The 26,959-nt window shown below is 42.4% G+C and overlaps 1 protein-coding gene and 1 pseudogene across 2 annotated transcripts in view; one reads left to right on the top strand and one right to left on the bottom strand.

Moving 5' to 3' along the window:
- Window positions 1–26,959, bottom strand: part of FUT10 (fucosyltransferase 10) — a 68,728-nt gene that overhangs the window by 31,589 nt on the left and 10,180 nt on the right. For both annotated transcript variants that reach the window (XM_045588887.1, XM_045588888.1), the window contains exon 3: window positions 20,965–21,259. In XM_045588887.1, the coding sequence (XP_045444843.1) occupies window positions 20,965–21,259 (295 nt within the window). The remainder of the gene's footprint in view (window positions 1–20,964; window positions 21,260–26,959) is intronic.
- LOC118728317 lies at window positions 24,037–26,005 on the top strand (annotated as a pseudogene).

Raw genomic sequence — 26,959 nt, 5'->3', positions numbered from 1 at the left:
AATAGACAATGTGACCAAATTTTTAAATGTTATTTATGTACCTAAAAGTTATTTACATACAAAGTTATTTACACACATACAAGTATTTGCTATATCTGATGGAATACTGTTAAAATAAAATTAATGATAAGTAAAATTAAGCCAATTTTAAAACAATTATGAGATATATATCAAAAAAGGAAATGTGATCACTGCCTCTATGTTGAGCAATATTTCATAGTCATAAACTATTGTTTAGAATAATTAGTAGGGGGAAGAGGAATGCAGGGATAAACACAGACAAGAAAAGATTGATAGTAGTTGAAGCTGGGTGAAAAGTACCATAATAAAAATATAAAATTATAATAGTCACATAGCAAACATAATTTCTGATGTAATAAAATTTAACTATATTAGGTAGATTTGGTGAGAGAATAATTACATATGTCTAGGAAAATTCATTAACAATAAATCAAATAACCACTTGTCTCAAGAAATATAAGTATGCACCCATTGTTTAGAAATATGAACAAAAATTCCAGAAGACACTTCAGGAAAGATAGAGCAGATGTGAAGAGAACTTCTTTTTTGGTTTTATTTTGTAATGAAAAAAACTGTTTTACACTACATGATTTTTTAAAATTAAATTTATTATTTTGCTAAAAATTAACAATGTTCCTCTTTTTAAGATATTTTTGTTATGGTGGTGTATAATTTTAATGTCTTTCCCTTTTAGTTATTTAATGAAGTGAAAAGAATTAAGAGGTGATATCTGAATATGAATGAAAAGCGTAACTAGAAATAGCAAGAATTCCATAGCCTGTTCTATTATGAGGTTTGGCTGCACATACTGCCCTCTAGTGTCCTTTTATGAGAAAGCATCTTAAATTTTATAAACTAGAAATTTACTTAAATCTCCAAAATTGCATTCTTTCTTTGCCTTGGGTCCCTCTCCAGGTTTAGTCTCCTACTTCTAGGACCCAGAATTCAGGTCTTTTGTTTTATAGCTCAGACTCATTATGGATTCAAAAGGTTTTGACAGGAAGGGCCTTGGAACCTGGTCATGATTAACAGAGAAATACATTCTGAATCCCAAACACCTGTTCTTTCTATTAAGGCAAAGAACCCATTTAATTGCATGTCCTCAATTCCTGAAGATGCATGCCTACGGAATCAAATGCAGTGCTAAACAGAAGACTGACAGGTAGGTGCTCAAAAATCATAATGAGTCTGGCAAGTGATTGACTTCAGAACTCATTTAATTGAGTGAAGAGTCACATAGGAAAGTGATAACTGTTGTCATTAATAACTGATTAAACCAAGTATTTAACAACTACAGACAAGAAAACACATACGATATGATTTAAATCATTCCTGGAAGATTAAATGGCTAAAGGCTATAAGAGATTAAATAATTAAAATTTCACCCTGGTGTTTTCTCTCCTTCTGAGAAGAAAAAAAAAACAAAAACAAAAAAACATAGACAATGTCTACTTTTCACCACACTTCTTTCTTTGCAATGACAAGGATGTGTTTTCTTTCTAAGGCATTATTTCCTATTTGTTAAAATCATACATTTCTCCCTGCCAAAACTTTCATAATGTTCAGATCCAAGGTTTTCCTCTGCTATTAGATAACAGGGAGCGTGCCCTGCGCTTCCCCGGATGTTGCTGCTTCCCATTTCTCCTCCACCAGGAGCCCCATGCCTTCCGTCCCACGCTGGCTTGGCTAATCACACAGCCACTGGCTTGGCCTGGGATGTCTGAGCCAAACTGGAGTCAATACCTCCAGCAGTGTGGACAGTGTTCTCCCGAGGAGTGCTCTCTCAAGGGGTTTCACAAGCACTTGCCTTCTCTGGTGGTTACATTCAAGGTCAGAAATCCTTTAAGTTTAAATTCATTCTAATGTTGGTTCATAATCTGTGAGCAGAAATCCTAGTTCCTGCGTTAGTATTTACTTGTTAACACTAAGAAAACATCACAGTTATTTGCATCCTTCCATATAAAAATCAAGGTAACAATTCTTGCAATTTTTGCCCTCACACACATGCCATATAGAACTTGGACACTTCGAATTCTGAGTCTGTAGGCAATCGGAGATTATAAACTGCCAGTTAAAGTGCAATCTTTTATGTTTATGGCACACTTAATTTCCCAAGAGCCAACAAATCCCTAAATAGGGATACTTGTTGCTAGTATAAATTCTGAATCTAACAGTATGGCACATAATTAAATGGGTATATTTCTCTTTAGGCACAGCAAGTAAAATAGAGTCATTACCAAAACCTTTAAGAAGTTACCAGGTAAAAAGAGAAAGAAAAAAAAAAAAGGAAGGTACCCGAGTAGCCGGGCCGGTGTGGCGTGGTGGTTGAGTGTCAACCTATGAACCAGAAGGTCACAGTTCAATTTCCAGTCAGGACACATGCCTGGGTTGTGAACTCAATCCCCAGTGTGGGGTGTGCAGGAGGCAGCTGATAAATGATTCTCTCTCATCATTGATGTTTCTATCTCTTTCTCCCTCTCTGAAATCAATAAAAATATCTTTAAAAAAAAAAAAAAAAAAGAAAGAAAGAAAAAAAGAAGAAGAAGAAGTTATCAGAGTATCTGAGAAAGAACATGGTTTTTTGAGCCAAGGGAGTTGGGCCTAAAAACTCAACTTGTCCACATGACTTGAAGCAGATTACTGTAAATCTGAGTCACCCTCATCTTTCAAATGAGGAAAATATGGACCTTACAGGACTATTTGTGCCTATAACACAGAGGGTACTTAGGATATGTTAATTTCTTCTTTTCCCCAGTGCCCCAGAAGAAATTAACATATCCTAAGTACCCACAGAGATAGAACTACCACTGCAGGCTATGCTTTGTGCTTTCAAAACAAATCTGTGGCCAGCAAGGAAAAACTGGCTTTTCTCCTTCCTTTACTACCCAGTCCTCATACTAATGGCTTTCTGGTATATAAAAGCAGGATTCCTTTCAACCCTAAAGAGGCCTGATGAGAAGCAATACCAACCCTAAATCACCTTGGAGATCCCTTTCCACTCCCCTCTACCAACTCCAGTTGGTTCCAACTCTCTTCTGGTTCCATTTTCCTTTGGATTATCTGTTCTTTTGCTTCTCTGTTTTCACTCGGAATTTTTTCTCTCCCTTTCTCCACTCATTAAATAGTGCGACAAGGAGGAGATCCAAGATGGCTGCGCCCAGGTGAACACCTAGCCGCAGCCGCACACAACAATTTCAGTAAAATACAACTAAAATATAAAACGGACATTGCCCAGAACTACAGGAAGGTTGACTGACTGGAAATTCTACAGTGAGAAGCAAGGAGAAAACCAGAAGGAGGCGCGGAGGAGCTGGAAAAGCCCAAGGTACGGAGACGCGGCGCGCGGAGAGGACGGAGCCAGAGAGGAGGGAGGCCGAGTGCCTGGCGGGCGTTCCCGAGCGGAAAGGAGAGAAAAGCTCCGACTGTGCTGGGCCCCCGACTGCTCTGATCCCCAGTTTTAAGCCAGACCCCGGGGACTCAGGCTCAGCCATAGGGAGCCGGGCTGTAAGGCGGAACCCCGGGGAAGTGGCGAAAGGAGGTCCCAGCGGTGCGCACACTGCGCACAGAGAAGGGACGATCGGCTGTGCCGCGGGATTGCCCTGACGGGAAGGAGACTGGGACTCCAGACTGCTCTGAACGCCACCTCCAACTCCACTTCCAACTGAACTGAACCCCAATACCGTGCTCATTGGGGGAGAGCATAGACTGTTTGGCAGCAGGCGAAAATCGAGGGCACCTTTCTCTCAGAGGCGCCGGCAGCAAGCTCTGACGGACCCGCATAGGGCGGGGCTGATGGAAGCCAAAGCTGCAGGCTCCACCCTGAAACCCCGTCCCATCTGTACCTGCGAAATGCGACAACAAAATAGATCACAAACGAAAGAAATGGAGGACAAAAAGCGTCTGGATATAGAGTTCAAATCTACGCTTATAAGGTTTTTCAAGAATTTCCTAGAAAAGATGGATAAGGCCTATGAGGATATGAAAAGAGATCAACTAGAATTAATAAGGGATCAACAAGACATAAAGAATACATTGTCTGAAATAAAAAATATTTTACAGAGTCCTAAAAACAGAAGGGAAGATCACAAGAATCAAGTCAAAGATTTGGAACATAAAGAGCCAGAAGACACTCCTCCACAGAAGCTAGAAGGCAAGAGAATCCAGAAAATTGAAGATAATGTAAGAAACCTCTGGGACAACTTCAAGCGAACCAACATCAGAATTATTGGGGTCCCAGAAGATGAGAGAGAGCAAGATATCGAAAACATACTGAAAGAAATAGTGACAGAAAACTTCCCCCACCTGGGGAAAGAATTAGACTTACAAGTCCAGGAAGCGCATAGAACTCCAAACAAAAGGAATCCAAAGAGGACCACACCGAGACACATCATTATTAAAATTCCAAGAGCAAAAGACAAAGAGAGAATATTAAAAGAAGCAAGAGCAAAGAAGGTAGTAATCTATAAAGGAGCACCTATACGATTGTCAGCTGACTTCTCAACAGAAACCATGCAGGCCAGAAGGGAATGGCAAGAAATATTCAAGGTGATGAATAGTAAGAACCTACAGCCAAAAATAATCTACCCAGCAAAGCTATCACTCAGAATCGAAGGCCAGATAAAGAGCTTCACTAATAAAAAAAAGCTAAAGGAGTTCATCACCGCCAAACCAGATTTATATGAATTGCTGAAGGGGGTTCTTTCAGAAGAGAAAGTAAACAAAGATAAAAATTATGAACAACAAATACGTAACTATCAACAAGTGAATCTAAAAACCAAGGAAATTAAAAAAATCTGATGAACAATATTAACTGTTGAATATAATAGAATCAGAGGTATGGAAGGGGAGTGAACTGACAATTCTTGGGGAAAAGGGGAGAGGGGGGCGTGGGAAGAGACTGAACAAACTGTGCACATATGGATGAGGACAATGGGGAGAGGGGAAAGGGCAGAGGGTGGGGTGGGAACCTGGTGGAGGAGAGCAATGGTGGGGGGGGGGGAAAAGGAACATTTGTAATAATATGAACAATAAAAACTTATAAAAAATAAATAAAATAAAATAAAAAAAAAAAATAAATAAATAGTGCGACAAACTGGATTTTCTAATCTAAAAGACAAGAGGCCACTCCTTTGGCAACTCTCTGCTGCCCCCTCTTGTCGTAAAACGGAACAGGCTGCTGCTCTGGCCACAAAAAAATCTCATTTCAGGTTTCAGGAACACTCAGTATTTATTGAAGGCCTACTGTGTACTAGGCACTGTGCTAGGTATTGGAGATACAATAGTGAGAAAACTCAGAAAAGAGTGTTCAGCAAAGTGGGAAACACAGGTGTTAATCAATGAATCATGTAAGTAAGAGTAACACCAGAACTCAAGCATGTGTTATGAAATGCAACGATAGGGGATTTGAGCTTATCAGAGAGGTCAAGGAAGGCTTCCTGGAGGTAGTGACACAAGCTGAGATGGAAGGACAAGTGGGAATGAAGAGGGAAGAGGAACATTCCAGAGGGTCGGTCGTAACATGTGGTACAAAACATGGTAACTACAAAGGACCAGAGGAAAACCACTGCACCCAGAGGAGGAGTCGAGTACGGGCTCAGAGGAGGCTGAGGGGGTGCAGCTGGGTGGGCTGCAGGCCACTGGAGTGGTCCTAGTGAGAGGGAATGGCAGTTTAGAGTAAAAATATTATGGTCGAGGCTGGGAGAGTAAAGAGATATAAAAAATAAAAATAAAAAAAATAAAAAACTTTAGAAAATTTTCAGTATTTAAGAAATATAACCAAAAGTACTGTATGATGCATTGGATATCCACAGAGAGTAAAGGGGCACAGGGCTCCTGGGATTACATCGAGTCTCCTGACCTGCATAAATGGATGGCATTGCAGCCATTAGCTGAGTCTAGAGATGACTTTAGTGGCCCCTAAACTGGATACCAAGCAGACAGTAGGCTATTCAGGTTTGGAGCTCAGAAGAGAGGTCTGGAGTGAAGATGGAAGTGCGTGCGTTTTCTGCAGTCCCCAACGAGGAGGAAACTCCCTAGGGCAGTAGTTCTTAACTACAGAGACAGACCCCACAGGGGGACTTGGGAATTTTGCAGAGGTAGAGAAAGGAGGGCAGGTATCTCATAGTGACTGTGGGATTGCCACTGCCATTCAATGGGAGAGGACCCAGGATGCTACGTACCTTGTAAGGCACGGTACAGTTCACAGAGGAGAAATGGCCCAAGTCCCACCTGTCATGAAAGTTAAGGCTCTGTTTTAAATTATCTGTGCCTAGAAACTAATTTCACCTTCCATTTCGTCTTCAAATTCCAGGCTTGTATTTCTTGTTTAGTTTCAATTGACATTGACTTTTCCAGGAATGTGAATTACAGGAAAAGTGAACCGTTGTTTAGTACTGACCCAGAGTTTCTGACCATTTCAGAAAATTGCCCCACTGCCCATAGAACTAAGTGCCAGCACACCACTGGTCTATCAGTCTACAGTGCAGACTCTCCATACAGGGCAGCCATGGTCACCGTCAAGGACTCTACACAGAGGTACAGCATTTGGCTACTTCATCGTGCTTTCTATATGGCCTACACATATGAAAATACCCATTAAATCTGAGTGATTTTCTTTTATGTTGCAAATAAGGCATTTTATATATATATATATATATATATATATATATATATATATATATATATTACATATTGTTATAAGAAGGAAGCATTTAAGCCCTAGCCGATTTAGCTAGGCAGATAGATTTAGCTTGCAGACTGAGGGGTCCTGGGTTCGATTCTAGTCAAGGGCACCTGGGTTGCAAGCTCAACCCCCTGTGGGGGCATGCAGGAGGCAGCCTATCAATGACTCTCTCTGATCATTAATGTTTCTATCTCTCTCTCCCTCTTCCTTTCTCTCTAAAATCGATAAAAATATATTTTGAAAAAAAGAGGAAGGAAGCATTTAAGCTAATTGAATGGTGACCCGCCAGCTCAGAAAGACAAAGAATTCTGGGTTAGAGAAGCAAAGAAAAGAGGATATTTAGGGAATGAACACACAGTTAACAATGTCAAATGTTACTGAGAAGTCAAATAGAATGAGGACTAGGGAATGCCTCCATCTTATTTAGCAATCTGGAGGGTTTGGCAGTAGAGGTGTCACTGATAGTTTAGCAGAAGCTGCTTAAGTGGAGAGATGGGGCCAGAGCAGAGATTTGAGGAGTAAGGATGCAGTGAGAAGATGGAAGTGACTATGCCATGCTTCTTGGACAGTAGGTTATAATGGGGCAACGGTAGAAGGTGAGGAGAAGGTGAGCAGGGGGTTGTATTGGTGTGTAAGGGAAAGGCTTGTATACATACATTAGCTAAAATGACCGTTGTCTCTCCAGTAGAAACTGCCGGTGCTGGCTCTCTCCACTCAAGGCTCTTCAGTTGGTTGAAGTTGGCAAAACAGAAAGGGGAAGAAGGTAGGATCATAGGCTACACCTGGAGCTGGAGTCAGAGTTCAGAGTGGGCCCCCTCTTGCTGTATGCAACATTTTAGAGAGCCCATCAAATTCACCTCATTGGATTTTATGAAATTACGTTCAACTTTGTGTGTTCTGAATTAATCCCTCACATTCTAGCTCTTGTAAGTAAGTGAACAGGTAAGGAAGTAGGAGAGATTGCCCTAACTCACCCTGTTGTCCCAGACAGAAAGAAGGTCATTACAAAATTTTATAGAAATGCACTAATTCATAAAGCTAATCAATAATCTTAAGCATATGGCTTTATTCATTCCCTCTAGGTAAAAAGATCTGTTAGGTTTCTCAGATTCTGTTCCCTCTGTACTATTCTCCATGACCATGTGGAAAGAGGTCCTGGAACCTGGGTGGTGTCCTCTGATCTCTCTGACCTCAGGTGGATATCCTGCTGCTTTTTCAGCTAAAGTTAGTCCCTGATATAACTTGTGATCTGGTTCAGGGGGACTGCAAGGGCCTGGGGATGCTCCATTAATGACTTGGTCCCCCTCCAGCTCACTGGGAATACACTTCTTGAGGATAACCACATCATTTATGGTACCATTGGAACACTTTTAAGAGTGACAGAGGGCATTGAAAATAGGAAATCAGTAAGATCCTGGAGAGGATGCAGTGACACAGGTGAAAACAGGGTTGTCCTGGACAAACAGAAGTGTACAATCGCCCTGTAGCTAAGTCTCTGCCACATATTCTGCCAGACATTAGCCAGGCCTTACCTCCAGCCTTTGCCGGTGGTCACTTTGCATCTTCACATTAAACAGACACAGCCAAGTTTCTGAGAATACAGAAGCTTGGAGAGCAGACCAGAAGCCCCCTGCCTGGCCATGCCAGTCTGACCAATTTAATTATGCTAGACTGCATACTTTACCTCCAGATCTGCCTGTCTTAATGGTTTCCCTAACTTATTAAGATGTTTCTAACATCTCCTTTTCTTAATTTGGCCCCCAGGCAGAATTAGGGGTTGAGAAGGGAAAACATAAAACACAGTGTCTCTACCTGCCTCCTCTTTTCTCTTAATCCTTTTTGCAGCAACACTTAGGACAAGTGAGCATGAGGCTTTCTCCCCTTCCTTCTCCTAAGGCTTGTGACCAAGCTGTCACAGCCAGCTGGAAGGAGTCTCTTCTCAACAGGAGAAATCCATGAGCTGAATTCCTTAGCTCCCATTATGTTAAAATGGGAGCTAGAAAAATGTACACAATCCCCTCAAGAGAACAGTCTGACTCTAGAAGGTTGTTCTTATCTTATAGGAAGTATTCTATTTTGAATGTCAATGTTGAATATAAATATCAAACTTTTCTCCAGTAACAGTCCTACTGGAGAGATGGATACCCTGGGTCAGGAGGGAGGACTGCAACCCATTCAAATGTAAAGAAATCCTTTTACCCAAAAAAAATCTCTTTCAGTTTAGCCTTTAAATCATTGATAATCCTACTATTATTATTATTGCTTTTTATCTTTGCACTAGCTCATCTGAATATAAACATGATAACAACCCTAACATGTATAAACCTATGAGACAAACCACATGAGGCAAAACTGATAGAATGCAAGGAAAAACAAATTAACCCACTATTTTAGTTGAAGACTTCAACAGCTCTCTATCGGAAATGGACAAATCCATCAAGCAGAAAATCAGTACATAGTTGAACTCAACAACACCATCAATCAACTGGCTGTAATTGACATATACACACTGTTTTATCCAACAACAATACAATACACATTATTCTCAAGCTCACATGAAACATTCATCATGAAAGACCACATTCCGTTCATAAAACACACTAAAACAAATTTAAGAGACTAGAAGTCATACAATGTTTGCTCTTAGACCACAATGGTATTAAACTAGAAATCAAGAACAGAAAAGTAAGTGGAAAATCCCAAATATATGGAGATTAAACATCACACTTCGAAATAATATAAGATGAAGAAGAAACCTCAAGAAAATATTTTGAACTAAATAAAAAATTAAAGCACAATTTATGAAAATTTATGAAATAGAGAGAATGCTGTTCTTAAAGGTTTACACCTTTATAGTATTGAATGCATATATTAGAAAAGAAAAAAATATCTAAAATCAATAACCCAAGTCTTCACCTTAGGAAACTAAAAACGGAGAGCAAATGAACTCCAAAGTAAGCAGAAGAAATGAAATTAAAAGAATTAGAGCAAAAATCAATGGCATTGAAAATAAGAAATCAGTAATAAAAATCAATAAAACCAAAAGTTAGCTCTTGGAAAAGATCAATAAAATCAATAAGCCTCTCACCAAGCTATGAAAAAAAGAGACATGGCACAAATTTTTGATATCTGAAATGAAAGAGGCACTATCACTATAGGCCTCATGGACATAAAAAAGATAACAAAGGAATACTATCAATATAAAAATATTATGTTAACTGTCATTATTTATTGACCATCTACCATGCTTCAGGCAATATATTATGCATTTTACATGAATTCTCTTTAAAAATAAAAAATAAAACCTTAAATAAAATGGAATTATTATCCTCACATTAGAAATGAGAAAAGAAGCTTAAAGGGATTCACTGATGATATCACAGATGTAACAAATGGTGGAGATGAAGTCAGTCTTTCTCTTACTGACTCACAATCTCCAGGTCTTTCCATACCCACAGAGTTTCCCAAGTAAATTAGGGGTATATAGTTTGATGAAGGCATAGCTCACTCCTTCCAACCAAAAATGCCACCATTATCTCTGCAAAGTGTACATATAAATGTATAAAATTCGACCTGCTTTTGTTCATCAAAAGAGAAAATCTTCTGCCAGTCTGAGTATTTAATAATAGTTTGACTAATGTAAAACAACTTTGCCTCTTTCTTCCAAAGAATAATGTGGTATAATTTAGAGCATGATGGGGTGATACAAAGAAGAGATATTCTTTCTATAATATATTGATGACAGAAATGCATGAAACTATTGAAGAGAAGGAGACAATGATAGAAATGCTGACCAGGAAGTAAATTACAAGAGGTATGAGTATAAGCAACAACAAGAAGACACACCTGGTCTTAGTTAAAAAGAAGAAAAAAAAAATCCAGTTTTTACTTAAGCCTAGAAATTTTTTCTCATGTACCAAAACTCACCATCCCCTACACTACCAATACCATTACCAACCACCATCTCATATACTGACTGTGGCTGAGAAAACCAACTACTTGTATGAGCATAATGGTAAGCTAGCACCAAACGCCAATGTTACCCTTAAAGAGAGAGCATTGAATAAGAGGATCAGCGTTATAAGATGAGCAAAAGCAGAAGTGACTTGGTTGGCGTGAAAAGCAAAAATGCTCATTTCTGCCTCTCAGGTGTGCTCAGTGGCTGAGCATCAACCATGAACCAAGAGACCAAGAGGTAACAGTTAGATTCCCAGGTTGTGGACTCATTAGGGAGTGTGCAGGAGGCAGCCAATCAATGTTTCTCTCTTATTAATCTCTCTCTCTCTCTCTCTCTCTCTCTCTCTCTCTCTCTCGGCAATAAAAAGATTTCTTTTTGTTGCCTAAAATTTTACATATCTCCTTTTTTTCCACTGACACTCCCCCCAGGCATTCCCACCCTAGGCAAGCCCCCACCACCCCAATATCTGTGTCCATTGGTTTTGCTAATCTGCATGCATACAAGTCCTTTGGTTGCTCTCTAACCAACTCCCCCTCCCCTGCCATTTGTCTCTGGTCTATTCTTGTTCATCAAATTATGTTGATCATTATATCCCACATATGAGTGAAATCATGTGATATTTATCTTTTTCCAACTGGCTTATTTCACTTAGCATACTGCTTTCCAGTTCCATTCATGCTGTTACAAATGGTAAAAGTTCCTTCTTTTTTATAGCAGAGTGGTATTCCATTGTGTAGATTTACCACAGTTTGTTTGTTTTTCTTTTAATCCACTCATCTGCTGATGGGCAACTAGGCTGTTTCCAAATCTTAGCTATTGTAAATTGTGCTGCTATGAGCATAGGGGCGCATATATCCTTTCTGATTGGTATTTCTGGTTTCTTGGGATATAGTCCTAAAAGTGGGATCACTGAGTCAAATGGGATCCATGCTTCACATTCCACCTTTTGTAAGTAAGTGAACAGGTAAGGGTCTGACACTGCTGGATGGAGATAGCTGAGGCGGATCTCTACCCTTCCGGAATCAGGCTTTAGCTCAGCATCAGCGAACTAACAAGGACTGTATTCCAAGTGAAGCTCTGAGGTTCTGACACTTTCAGAAATCACCAGATGCTGAATCAATCCAATGGCCAAGTGCTCCTGAAAGATTAACTTTCATGTGGCTGAAAAAACTCTCTAACTGCATAATTCCTGTGGACGAATCATCAGAATTCATCCTGCAATTATAAACAGTTTTCCAATTTTAACATAAAACATCCTTGAAAATTTTGTCACAAGGCAAATGTTCTAAAGAGGACTATTTTTCCCCCTAAAGGCATCTATACTAATAAAAGGGTAATATGCTAATTAGAACAGATGTCTTTCAAAAAACCTTCAGGACATCCTTCCTGACAAAGCCGGACCTATGCAAAGCTGCCCGCCTGCGGTCCCAGGCACCAATGGCTGTGGCTATGGCTGCGGCCTGGGAGAAGGAGAAGCCACCTGCCTGTGGTCCCAGGCGCCAGTGGCTATGGCTGTGGCTGCGGCTATGGCTGTGGCTGTGGCTGCAGCCTGGGAGAGGGAGACGCCACCTGCCTGCAGTCCCAGGTGACAGTGGCTACGGCTGTGGGTGTGGCCCAGGAGAGGGAGAAGCCACCTGCCCATGGTCCCAGGTGCCTGTGGCTGCGGCTGTGGCTTCAGCTGCAGCTTTGGGCCAAGGCAAAGCCGGCCACCCATGGTCCCCTGCAGCTACAGTTGGCCCAGGCAAAGCTGGCCCAAATTCCAGGTGCCTGCAGCTGTCCAGAGGAAGGGAAACCCAGGTCCCAGGTTCAGAGCCAAGGCAGAGGCAGTTAGCGGTGATCAGGCCATCAGGGAAGCAGTTAGGGGCAATCAGGCAGGCAGGCAGGCATGGTTAGAGGCAATCAGGCAGGCAGAGGTGGTTAGGGGCCACCAGGCAGGTAGGTGAGCAGTTAGGAGCCAGCAGTCCCAGATTGTGAGAGGCATGTCAGACTGCCAGTTTAAGTCTGATCCCTGTAGGGTCCTGGATTGGAGAGGGTGCAGGCCAAGCTGAAGGACCCCCCCACCTCCATGCACAAATTTCATGCACTGGTCCTCTAGTACGTCATAATTGGTATTCTGTTATCAAAGACTAAGCATCTCATAGCTCACAGGCACACAAGGGAAACAATAGGATATAAAACCAACAATACATCTACAAATTCCCATGACAGCATTTAGAGATTTTTATATTAAGTCATAAAACATTAGTGGTGGAAGCCACCTAAGAGATCATCTAAGAGCTGTCCCATTACTCCCTCTCCCACATTCACACACACACACACACACACACACACACACACACAGACTCACCCACACACACACACATACACACACACACACAGACTCACACACACTCAGATTGACCACATCATTACTTCCTGGAAAGCTTGATGAAGAGCAGAATCTCATTTCCAGAGATGTTCATTTGTCATGGGGTGGGACACAAAATGCTTTTTTTCCCCTTTAATCTTCCAAGCTGATTCAGATGTACATTTAGATTGGAGTACCGCTACCAATAAAAGACAGTTCCAAGCCATGTTTCGACGTGGCCCCTCCAGAAACTTCTCACAGCTATGTTTTCTGATCAACTTGTACCATCTTGTATTTCTTTTCTTCCTCCATGGCATCACTTTCCTTTTCCCCTCACTCCTGCTCTCCCTGGGACTGTATCCCTAATAAAGCTCTAGTTCTAGGGAACCCTAGTTGAGATAAAGAGTGAACTGAATTATCATCAACTATTACCTCACAAAGTAAGGAGATTCTATTAATACAAACAAACAAAAAAAGAGTTGCCTACTCTCAAAAGACTCTTGGGGTGGGTGGGAGGGGTGATCCATATAAATGACACCAGGTATTTTTCTCCTAGATTTACTGATTAAATGCCAATGGCTTCATCGGTAAATGGATGAGTCTGAAGAATCTGTATTTACATCTTTAGCCATTAATGCCTTTGAGGGTGAATTATATGACTACCATTTGCACACTAAGATTTGAATCACTGCTCCTTACAAGCAACTGAAATATAGAGTTGCCAATGATTTGGATACCAAATTTAGATGCCTGTACTCAGGAAAGCAGAATATGCAGATGTCAATAACCTGAAGGATTAAATATTTATACTCCTGTGGAAGCAAAATATCTAGTGATCAATAACTTACTGACATCTTTTCTTCACCCAGCAGGAAGGAAATGAATAGGTGTATTTATGATTTTTATGCATCACAGTTGTGGTAAGTTGATTACATGAGGTTGGACAAAGTGTCAGAAAGGCCAAGGAGTTAAATGAATATTCATGTTAATTCTTCTCTTTGGACAGCTGCATCTATGAAAATAGATACTACCAAGACATCAATTCTATCACCAAATCACATCGCAAATCAACCCATTTCTTTCTTTCTCCTTTGTCTCCCTCCTTTATCCAGGGTACATCGATTCCTCTTATTTAATAGAAACTGTGACTTGTTTTCACTATCATATTCCAATTCATTCTCCGTGGAGAAGCCGGGGGGGGGGGGTGTCTTTTCAAAACTTAAGTCAGAACAGGACATAAATCAGACCACAGCAACCCTGCCTAAACCTTCTATTTTCCCATCGCACTTAGACCATCCAGACCTTTACCTAGTCTTATGGAGCCCTTTATCAGCCAGCCTTTATCTCCCATTCAAATCTCATAGCATACTATCTTCCTTTGCACCCAAGGTTTTCTGCCACAGTGACCTTCTTTCTGACCCTATCAAACTCCATTGCACTCTCATTTGCATCAGCTGTCCCCTCTGCACAAAATTAATTCCCTCTATCTTCACAGGACTCTCCCCCCACCTTTCAAGTCTCAACCTTAATGTTATATTCTAAGGGAGGCCTCCCTGGTCACTCTGTCTAAACCCAAAATGCTTATTCCTATCTATTACCATTCTACGACATATTTCATAGGCTCCATGAGGGCAGAGCCTATTGTGTTTACCACTCTAGCCCCAGCAACTAGCATATGGCTATACATATACCTGCATAAATGAGTGCAGCACAGACCCTGACATCAGCAAGAGACACATCCTGAGACATTCTCAGATTCTCCCAAATCACAAATATTGTAGCATGATTGCCTTTCAAAAATGGAGCTATGTGGAACTTCACACAGATCCAAACCACAAGTTCATCCCATTTCCTACTCTATTTATTTTTTAAAATATATTTTATTGATTTTTTACAGAGAAGAAAGAAGGATAGAGAGCTAGAAATGTCCATCAGCTGCCTTCTGCATACCTGCTCCTGGGGATGTGCCCGCAACCGAGATACATGCCCTTGACCAGAATTCAACTTGGGACTCTTCAGTCTGCAGGCTGATGCTCTATCCACTGGGCCAAATTTACTCTATTTAATTAGCTATCTTCTACCTAATAACCATTGTTTCTGAACAATGGCTTTGTCTTCCTTCCCATTACCATCACTATTAGTTTACTTCCTTTGGAGAGTTTGTTGTTGTTGTTGATTTCACTAATAAACAAAATGTTTAATATTTCAAGAGATTTCCAGCAGATGCAACAAGTTTATAAGACAAAGCCAGTGGAGAGGGGGGCAATGGCTGTTCTTGCCCAGCAGGTACACGACTCTCCCTTGCAGCCCCATCTCTCGAAGGCCAGGAGACTCCAACCTGTGCCCCTGAACTAGCCAGATGAGGTGAATACAAAAGCTGTATAAATAAATAAATATCTGCGATACTTACTCTCTACATTGTTTTCTTTTTTAAAAAACAAATTAAGAACACAGAGAAGCATATCAATTAAAGCTGCATAGTTTTAGAAGATGTGGTTGTCTTTGCTGAAGAGTGGAGCTGCCAGCTTGTGTCAAAGGACTGGCTGGCTGTTGGAGAGCCTGCCGAGAATTGGATCGGTGCCTGCAGGTCCATTGGCCCAGACTGCTGAAACCACAGTAATGAAGCCTGTCACTGCCTCCCAGTGCCAGGCAGAAGGCAAGAGCCTGACTTCTGGCACTGGTCACTCCTGTGCTTCCTCTCAAATTCTTAAATATATTTTTATTGATTTCCGAGAGGAAGGGAGAGGGAGAGAGAGAGACAGAAACGTCAATGATGAGAAACATCAATGATCGATCGGCTGCCTCCTGCAAGTCCCACACTGGGGATCAAGCTGGCAACCTGAGTATGTGCCCTGACCGGGAATCAAACCCATGACCTCCTGGTCCATAGGTTGACGCTCAATCACTGAACCACACCGTCTGGGCTCCTCTCATATTTTTAAGATTCACCTGAGAAATGCTTTCAGATTTTCAGCCACTTTTTGTTCTTCCTTTAATCTTTATATTATCACAGGAAATTGAAAAACAGAAAAAGTAAAAAAGGATGGGAGGTGAGTCAGAAATAAAGCTTATAGGGGAGAAATGGTAATGGAAAAGAAAAGAGAAACAAAACTAAGAGAATTCTCAACCCTGACTGAACAACCCTTAAAACCAAACATGATGAGGCATACTATAAAGCTTCCGTCCTTATATCAAACTAAATCTAGCAAAATTCAGTTGATTTATTTTTTACCTGGAAAGATTTAAAATCCAGTAATATTAACATGTAATTTTTTCATAGGAGGAAATGAGTACCTTGGCTAAAAGAAATATTAATGTCTTTGAATAATTAACACTCTCCCCAAAGGGATCTTGATAAAGCAAAGAGGTCTGGAAGTTGGATAACTTATTAATAACTGTGCTTAATGTCTTTGTTCTTAACTACTTCCTCAAACAAAATGTCTTTGTTAATTAAATTTTACTCATATCACGTTAATACTGCTTGTAGCTTGAACAGTGAAATCATTTTACCTGGCCAATGACACAGGAGAGCAGTGCTCCCCCCACTCACATCCTATCTCCATATGACAGAGTCACTTACTCCCATTCCTTCACGTGTTTCTTCTGTACGTGCACTTCAAATGTCTCTAAATAACATGCTAGCCATGCTATTCCTTGGTTTTTCACTGTTAGATAATAACCATTGTCTTGCTGCTATGGAAGATATAGATTTAACTCTTATCTACCACCCTCTCCCCACACGTAGTTGTCTTCCCTCCTCATCCACTTCTGATTAAGTGAATAACCAGTACTTTCATTATTACAAATATAATTACTTACTGCTAGACCAAACCAGTGCATCAGAGTTACATGTTATTTCACGGAAATTTATTTTGTTTTGTTTTCAAACCTCTCTCTGTGTGTTTATTTCATCCCACCCATCATGCTTATTCATCATATGGGCCATGAATGAATGGATGACTGAATGAAGAAGAAATGAAATGTCTAAAATGAATGAGTAAACAAAAGAGTACTAGTAAATGCCTGTATGAAGCCTGGAAGAGGGAGAAATGAATGATAATAGGAGTCACTGTTTATCTAGCATCTCTAAAAGACGCAGGCTTATAGCTTCTGGTGTAGACAGTGGGGTCAAACATGGATAAACAGACCATGGGTTTTAGAATCAGATTTGGGTGCATGCTCAGGCACTTACTGGCTATGTGACCCTGTTGTACATTATCTGAGCCTGTTCTCTCATCTCTAAAATACCTAGAGTAATACACAGTATTGTGATTATTCAGATAAGAGAATACATGGAGAGTGTCTCTTTGGTGCCTGGTAGAGTAGGTACTGATAACGACAGTGATCATTATTATACTCTGTTGGGGACAGAGGAAGCTAATCAGGCTATCTCCTCCAACCTCAAGACCATCATAATATTTACTGTAGTTAATTCTAATGTTACTAAGCAACCTTATGATTCTCACTCTGTCTTTTAACCAACTTGGTGTTGCGGAAGAGGTACCCTGAATAATGAACAGTAAGACTCCTGCTACTGTGAAGATGCACTAGTAAGTCAGCTTCTTGGTGTAATCATGGATCTCCTATTTAGATTGACGCCATTCAGTTCATTAGTCTGAATAATGCTTGATGACCTGAGACACTGAAGGGTGAGGATTCCATCAGAGGACTGATCCTTGAGAAGCCCTGTCCGAACAGCTGGGCTCCCACTCCTACATCCTTCTCTTTTTAATTATACACGATCGCCCTCAAACACAGAAATCCCCACGTGTCCTCTGAAACAAAGGAAGTGTCCACTGTGTTTGCTATCACTTGTTCTAAATGCATTTTATTACAAGTCCCTGAGAACTGGTAGTCCATAGACAGTGTGCAAAACCAAAGTACCTTGTTTATTAACATGCCAGGCCAGAGTTTGCTGCAATGCTGATTTCGGTTGCTCTGTTCATGACACTTCTGTGTCCACACTCTCCTCTTGTATCCACAACCTCTTTTCTAAAACCTTCCCCATAATTCATGTCCTTCAAGTAGTCCTCCAGAATGATACTACCCAACGCTGATTATTTCTTTACACTAAGTCTTCTCCCAGGTTGGAAATATAATTCGGGCTGTGTTACCTCATACTTTTCCATTAAGAGAAATTTCTGGCTCCTACCACCCAAGTAAGTGACCTAGAACAAGCCCTTTCCTTCTATGCCTTAATTTCTTCTTCATCAAAATAGATGTAATTCATACCTATAAGAGCTATTTTGAAAAGCAAATGAGATTACATTCAAGAAAGTGCTTGGAAACCAAGGGGTATGCGGAACAAGGAGGCTGCTCCTAGGGGTGGAGAGACTAGGACTCCCACCAGTTATGTAGGATCCAGTCATACGGCTCTGTTTTGTAATTGTTACTTGAAAAAGGCCAGCCAATGTCCTTCCTCTTCATGACCTTCAAACTTCATCAAGCTGTGCCAACATCTATTTTCCTAAGGAAGTAACATATTTCAGTAGCTACTTTTCTTCTTTCTCTCTGTGAGTCTATCCTATTATATATATATAATAAAAGCCTAACATGCAAATCGACTGAATGGTAGAATGACCAGCGGAACGACATGTTGCTATGACATGCACTGACCACCAGGGGGCAGATGCTCAATGCAGAAGCTGCCCCCAGCCTGCAGGCCCCAGGCCAGTCAAGGTGGATGTGAGCAGGCCCCACTTCATCCCATCACCCCTCTTGTCACCCTGCAGATCGGCCCTGACCACTGGCCAGGCATAAGGACCCTACCCATGCACGAATTTTGTGCACTGGGCCTCTAGTGTTTACTAAAATTCCTAATTAGAACCTCACCTAAAACATAAGCAGTCCCCTGCCCTAACCACTCATTTTCATTAAGGGTACTCCAACCCCTTTATGGTACACACGTTTTAAGAGAACTTTTTAAAAACAGTTGTGTTTTGAAATCACAACAGTGACAGTGTCTAACACTAAATTTGATAACTCTATGCACTTTTGGTTTAAAAAATAATTTATTCACTTGTGACTGCTTAATTTTTGTTTGAGAGAATTATTAATGTAGGTAAAGCCTTGCATTTCACAAATGCTCAAACCAGACTCAGCATTTATCATATTTCACTGGTGAAAGTCCTTATGACCTCCAGGTGTGTTTCTATTAAGTAAATGAATCATCTCTAGGAAGAAGGATAAGAAAGTAGGCTGCAAAGAAAACAAACAAACTAAAAAAATATTTTGGTTTACGAAAGCTTAGAGGACACATAATCCTTTGGGGTTTTTGTTTCCCTCAACTAGGTCAGCTTTTGACACCTGAATCATTTTCCCTGCCTTTTCTTTTTCAATCCTGCGGCACCAGAGTCCCATTTGCAGTTTTAAGTGACCTACTTTAATTAAAATTTGGAATCCTCAGCCAGAAAAGTGTGTTGTATTCATTCTGTTTTTCTCAGCGGATCTTAGTAATGAACTGAATTTCTAATTCAGTCTTTAAAAAAAAAAAAAAAAAAAAAAAAACCATACAGCTTAAACAATTTCAAAATCCAAATGTCCAGTTTTAATTATATTCATGTGTGTCCGTTCAAATATCTATCAAGTGTCAGGGAACCTTGGTTCTCTGTGCAACCCTGCTGCTAACTCCTATGAAGTCTGGGCACATCCCTAACCTTCCTGAGCCTTGGATTTCTCACCTTTCCATAGAGGAGTTTAGGGTTTAGAGACTCTCAGGCCTTTTATGGCTCTAAGTCTCTATGAATACTTCCTGAGTGCCTGCCATGTACAGGGCACTATGCTAGATATAGGAAGCAGGGAGATACTAAGATGAATTGAGGTTGCCCTACCTTCAAGAACTTTATATGCTACTAGGGAAGAAAAGGTCATACAGGGCAAAACCAAAAGCCATAGTTACCTTATTTGTGATTGACACTGTGCCTGGCATATTGTAGCTGCTCAATTTAATGACATATGAAATATATAAAATACTCTATGGCCATTTAGAGAAGAGAGGCTGCTTTTAATAGAGGAGAATCAGGATGGTTCACAGATGTTACTTTGAATTCGCTTCTAAAAGACCATCCGACTTTCTGATACCATCCCCTAATTTGATACAAAATCTTAAGCCAACATTTGAGGTTTCCCATGCTGTGACCCCAATATATCCTTCAATCTTTATATCTCTCCATTACACAAAACTGCTCTATAGCTTTACTGTACCTTGGGTATCAACCATAAATTTCCACCCTCATGCCCCCATTCATGCTCTTCATACTGAAATGTCCTCCAATCCCAATGTAATCCAATTTCATTATCCCTCTAGGCCCGCTGCAAATTTCCTTTTTTAGGAAGGAGGTCTTAGGAAGCCTTTCCCTACCACTCACTACTGAGAAGCCCTGGGTTCCTAACGGCTGCTGGCATCTTACTAACTCCACCTGGCTGGGTGTGGTTGCCCTTCCATCCCAGCATGACATATAATCAGCCTAAGGAGGGATGAACAGCAACTTTCTCTTGAAATCTGATGCTGAGCGACCTTTTTACTTTTATTTCTGATTAATCTGATCAATGAAATAAAGAACATGGGGCTTAGCTTAGGCCAATTAAACATCTATTAGGCTCGTCAAAATCTCTTGGCAATTCTCATGTGACATTCTGAATTGCTATCAGCAAAACTATCCACCCAATTCCCTGAATAGTAAATTCAGTAAGCATAGGACCCAACTGTGAAAGGTGAGAAAAAACATCTCTTCTCTTCCATAAATATCTGTGGCCCAGCCAACCACCTCCACGTTGGCCATGCTTATTTATTTATCATGTTTGCTAAACGCACAGGCCTTCCACAGAGCAAATGCAAAGGAAATCAGGCATGCTGAAGCGTTTTCTAGGGGATTCCACCATCTCTTCTTTGGTAAGTAAGCAGTAGTGCAGCTTTAGAGACACAAACAAAGGCAGAAAGGCAAAAGCCCCACTTACCATAGAAGAGGAATGCTCTGGTCCTGGGATGATGGAGATAGGACCGGTTGATGGTGAAGAAACAAGCCTCTTCTCCGCACTGGCCCACCCTGCCCGTTTCCCCAGTCAGTGGGGACCACCAGAGCATGATGGGATAGCTATCCGTTTCCATCGGGTCTTTCCTATTCAGTACCAGAGCGTCTTTCTTAGGGGAAGGGTAGAGATGGGTAGGCTCTTCCTCCACTTTTGCATGCCCGTCTCGCAAACTGGAACCTTTGAACTTCTTCCTTTCAAATTTTCCCAGCTCAACTACCACCTACGAGAGAAGACAATTATTACCCGAGTTAGACCATTTCATTTCCTTTGGCACGTCTCCCATCCATCTTGATGATTTTAGGCTCTTTATTGGGGCTCTATGGCTGCTGTAACAAATTGCCACAGACACAGCCATTTAAAACAATGTGCATTAATTATCATATTGTTCTGGAGGTCAGAAGTCTAAAACCAGCCTCACTGGGCTAATCAAGGCATCATCAAGGCTACCATGTTCCATTCTAGGGACTCGAGAGAAGAAGGGATCCATTTTCTGGGTTTTCTATCTTTCAGAGCCACTCACAATTCTGGGCTCACAGCCCCCTTTCTCCACCTTCAATGCCAGCAACGTTGGATCTCTCTGGCACTCCTTCTGTCATCACATCTTTCTCTGAGCACAGCCAAGCAAGGTTCTCATTGGGCCCACACAGATAATTCAGGATAATCTCCTCTTCTCAAGGTGTGTCACCTTAATCGCATTACAGAGTCCACTTTGCCATGAAAGGTAACATAGTCACAGCTTCCAGGGATTAGGGCAAGGACCTAGGCTCCAAGATATCCACCAACAAGGATGCTTACTCCTTCTGACACATAGCAGATAGGTTTCTCCTCTATTTAACAGGCATATGTAGTTACTTTTATCTCCATGAAATCTACGAGTCAGGGCTGTTACCTGGCTATGACTGGAGATGACATTCAAGGGAAAAGAGTTAAATTACCAAAAGGTTTTTCATTATTATAACTAAATGTGTCATAACCTGGGTCTTACATGTCTAATGATATCCACTATGGCATTGGGATGGTGAAGTAGACCGTGAATACGGGCTCCCTCCTATGTAAAAAAAGTTTATATTTGTTTCAGGACAGTCTGGATCACGGGACAGCTAGGCCATCAGTAATGGTAATGTGAAGGGCAGGTGGGCAGAGTGAAACAAGAGGGATAATTGCTCTCTAAAAGTGCTGCCATTTCATCAAACTTTAAGGTGTGATATTAATAGAGCATTATAAAAATACTAGAGGCCCGCTGAAACCAGTTTGGCTCAGTGGATAGAGTGTCAGCCTGAGGACTGAAAAGTCCCAGGTTCGATTCCGGTCAAGGGCATGTATCTTGGTTGCGGACACATCCCTATAGAGGGTGTGCAAGAGGCAGCTGATCAATGATTCTCTCTCATCGATGTTTCTAACTCTCTATCCCTCTCTCTTCCTCTCTGTAAAAAGTCAATAAAAATAAAAATAAAAAATAAAAAAAAAATTTTATATATATATATATATATATATATATATATATATATATATATATATATATATATAATATTTTTTTATTTTTTTTTAATACTAGAGGCCCGGTGCACGAAATTCATGCAGGGCTCAACCCCCACTGCTGCAGCTTCATCAGGAAGGTGATCCAGTGTAATTAGCATATTACGCTTTTATTGCTATAGCTATCAGAGAAGACATAATCTGTGTTGCCCTCCCACACTCAGCAGCAAGGGTGACACCTTCTTTATGCCCACAGATGTGATATAGAGTTTGTCACTCCCTAGTGAGGATCCATAACTTTCACTGGATTCTCTGAGGAATGCAATAACCAAAGAAATGTTAAGAGCCACTGAGTGAACACCAAGTAGTGTTCAGTAGAAGTAGTGTTCCAACAGGAGAAAAAATGATATTGGCTTTAATAAATCATGGGTCACCTGTGACACCAAAGTCAGCATTAGACAGTAAAACCATCACTGAAAACTCAAGTCTAACCAACCCTTGTATTAATATATACCTTTCTCAGCATTTCCAAACAGTGGAACAACCGAACAACCCATCACTATGACTATGACATGCACTGACCACCAGGGAGGCATGTGTGGAACGTGATGGAGCAAGTGAACGAGGGTGCCAGACCAAGGTGAGGCGCTGGTTGCTGTCATCAGGGTGAGCCTCTGGTGATTACTGAAAATTCTTTGCTCCCTCACACCACAGTCCCTCCGGGCCCTTGCACCTGCTGCCGACACCGGCCCCACTCACACCGGAGCCTCCATTTGCACCTGCTGCCTCCACCCTGTACCAGCCCTGATTGCTTGGCACCGTCAACAGGTGTGAGTGGTGGCTGCTGGCCCTGATCACCCCTCAGGGCTTCTCTACCTCTCCAGGCTCCTGAGAGGTGATCGGAGCAGCAGCAGCCACTTGCACCCACTGCTGGTGCTGGCCCCAATTGCTCTGCATCAGCGCATGGGAGCAACTGCAGGAGCAGGGCTGCTGGCAGACAGAGGACCAGGAGCCGTAGCAGGAGGGGCCAGGCGGGAGCATGGAGGATGGGCCAAAATCCACCCCTTTGCCCATTGCAGCATCTCAGTTCCTTTTAAGGTGCATGTATTTGTGCACTGGGCCCCTAGTAACATAATAATGTGCCTCTTCCCCAGGAGCTTGATGGAGCAGAGTTGACTCATAGCCAAAAACTGTATTTTCACCCAACATTCCCTTTAAATGTACAATCAACAACTTAACAACTTATAGAAAGCCATGAATATAGCTCCTAAGACAACTTTTTTTTTTTCTGTTTCTCATCAGTGTCTATGATGTGAAGTATAAGTTTCATTTTCAAATACTAATGATTGCTTTAAGGAGAGATTTTTTTTTTTCTACCAAACAGCTTTTATCACTACCAGGTGGTAGAAAAGATGGGGGATAGAGGAAAACCATGAGAATAAAAATCAGCCAAATCCAAACTCTGGGAAATTCAAAAGGACAAAAGACACGGTTCCTTCAACAAATCCATGACACGGAATCAAAGGTGGAGCAAAAGAAACTTTTATAGGAAACAACAACAACAACAAAATACACACACACATTTCCCTGCCCTCGGCACAGGCCACTTTTCATTAACGAGCTGCTGTCGCTTGATCACTGTGACTCACAGGCAGCTGTGGGGTGCCTCGATCCAGCTTACAGCTGAGGCAGGACCATCTGAAACCACAGCAGGCCCAGCTGGGACGCCGCCACCTTGGGTTCCTGCAGAGGGTGCCACCTGCCCACCCACAGCCATGCACTGCCCAACTGCGCTCCTGCTCCTGCTCCTGCTCCTGCTCCTGGTCCTGGTGGGGGTGGCCCAGGCCTTTCGCATCTGTGCCTTCAATGCCCAGAGGCTGTTGCTTGGCAAGGTGGCCAGGGGGGACATGATGGACCCCTTGGTTCGGATCCTGGCTCACTGTGACATCACAGTGCTGCAGGAGCTGGTGGACTCTTCGGGCAGCGTCATGTACCTCCTGCTCCGGGAACTCAACCGATTTGATACCTCCGGGCCCTACAGCTCCCTGAGCAGCCCCTTCCTGGGGCGCAGCACATACGTGGAGAAGTACGTGTGCCTCTACAGGTCCCACAAGATGCAGCTCCAGGACCCCTACGTGTACGATGACAGTGACGACCTCTTTTTTCGGGAGCCCTTCGTAGCCAGCTTCACTCTGCCCAGCAAGGACCTGCCCAGCCTGGTGTTGGTCCCCCTACACACCACCCCGAGGGCCGTGGTGCAGGAGCTGAACGCCCTGTACGACGTGTTTCTGGATGCCTCCCAGCGCTTGGAGGGCGAGGACATCATCCTGCTGGGGGACTTCAAAGCTGACTGCGGCTCCCTGACCAAGAAGCGCCTGAAGGAGCTGACGCTTCGGACTCAGGCCAGCTTCTACTGGGTGATCGCCGATGATGCGGACACCACGGTGCGCAACAGCACCCACTGTCCTACAACTGCATCGTGCTGCACGGGGAGCGCTGCCGGAGGCTGTAGGGTGCGGCCTCTGCCTTCAACTTCGCCCAGAGCTGCGGGCTCACCGAGGAGGAGGCCCTCAACGTCAGTGTCCACTACCCTGTGGAGGTGGAGCTGAGGCTGAGGCTGAGGCTGAGGCCGAGCCCGAGCCCAGGCCCAAACCAGTGCCTGCTGGGCCACAGAACCTGGCCTCTCGGCCAGGCTGCTCTGTTGCTGTCCCCGCTGCTGCTACTGCTGCTCCTGCCCCCATAGCTGGGCCTGGGGGCCTGAGCCTCACCCACCCTGGTGTCTGCTGCCCAAGATGTGATGACTGACAGTACTGCCCTTAGGACTCAAACCCCAGCCTCTCCAGGCTCTCTTCCCTGGGGCCAAAGAGACTCCTGAAGGGCTTCGACTGCAGCCCAGCCTGGCCCTGCCCGGCCCTGTCCGGTCTTGCTTTGCCCTGCCCCATCCTGCCCTACCCTGTCCTGTCCTGCCCTGTCCCATCCTGCCCTGCCCTGTCCCATCCTGTCCTGCCCAGCTGGGCCCTGCCCAATCCTACCTAACCTAGCCCTGCCCCAACCCAGCCCTGCTCTGGCTTGCCCAACCTGGTCCTACCCAGCCCTGCCCTACTGGACTGCAACAGGCATTATTGATCCAGGCATTGCAAAACAATGTCCCTCCTATCTGCCTTTCCTTTGGTTTAGCTTGTGTTCTTTTGCTGGGCCTGTGCCTGGTGTGAAAATGTGTGAGAGGAAGGCAGGGGCCTGAGGCTGAGGGAGGGGAAAGGGGCTTCAAAAAGGGAATCACAACACATGAAAAATTATGACAAAAAAGAAACAAATAGAAACTGAGAACAAAAAGCTAGCTAGGAGGGACACCACATGCATGGAACAGATATGTCACTGGGGCACCTGTATTGTACATGGTATCCACGTGAATTAGCGTGAAGATCCCAGTAGATACAAAAATGGAGATAAGCAGTTCACACAGACACACACACACAGACACACGAAAACAATGGCAGATGCACTGGAACTGGTGTGAGCTAATGAAAATAGCTGCAAACATACCCAACGCCTGTGGCAAAGCCCATGAGGTGCAGTCAGCCCACACTGGCACATTCATAGGGTGTGGTCCCAAGCAAAGTGGTTACCAAGGCTACAGATGCACAGAACATATATGAACCGGCTGTCATGTAATGACAGAAATTAACTGTAAGAAATTCTGCTTTGTAAGCATGACGTTTGCTTTGTAGACACATCACTGTGTCCCTATGTAACATACTCATAAATGGAACACCCAGGTTTCCTTGGGGTATGTTAGGACAGTCCCTCAGTCAGGTGGCCTGCAGAGGACATGAAGTCAAGAGAGTGAACAGAGCTCAGTAAAAGCAGTTAGTGCCCTGGCTGGGTAGCACAGTTGATTAGAGCATCATCCTGATAGGCTACGGTTGCAGGTTTGATACCCATTCAGGGCACATACAGGAATCAACCAATGAATGCGTAAATAAGTGGAACAGTAAATCAAGGTTTCTTTCTCTCTAAAATCAATTAAAATTAAAAAAAAAAATACACACAAAACTTGTGACACACCAACTAAATGCCATGTGTGGCATTTGTTTACCTTACATTCAAACTAACCCATTACAAAAGCAAAACAAAACACTTTTTTGAGATAATAGGGAAAGATTTAACATGGCATGGAATAAAGTTGGTACTGAGTAATTATTGTCAATTTTTGTTGGGTATGACAACAGTCATATGGTTATTCTGAATTTTTAAAAGTTCCCATCATTAGAGAATCATACTAAAGTAAATCCAGGGGAAATGATATGATGTCCTAGATTCACTTCAAAATGCTCCAAATGTATTCAATATTTTTTTTCTTCAATTAAAAATTATACACACTTTAAATGATTATAAAGTCAACTAGAGGCCCAGTGCATAAAAATTCATGCACTAGAGGGGGTGT

Source organism: Pipistrellus kuhlii, unplaced genomic scaffold, assembly GCF_014108245.1.
Source record: "Pipistrellus kuhlii isolate mPipKuh1 unplaced genomic scaffold, mPipKuh1.p scaffold_m20_p_3, whole genome shotgun sequence".
In the NCBI taxonomy this organism is placed as follows: Eukaryota; Metazoa; Chordata; class Mammalia; order Chiroptera; family Vespertilionidae; genus Pipistrellus; species Pipistrellus kuhlii.
The sequence above is the reverse complement of the archived record's forward strand: the minus strand, read 5'-3'. Positions and strand labels throughout refer to the sequence as shown.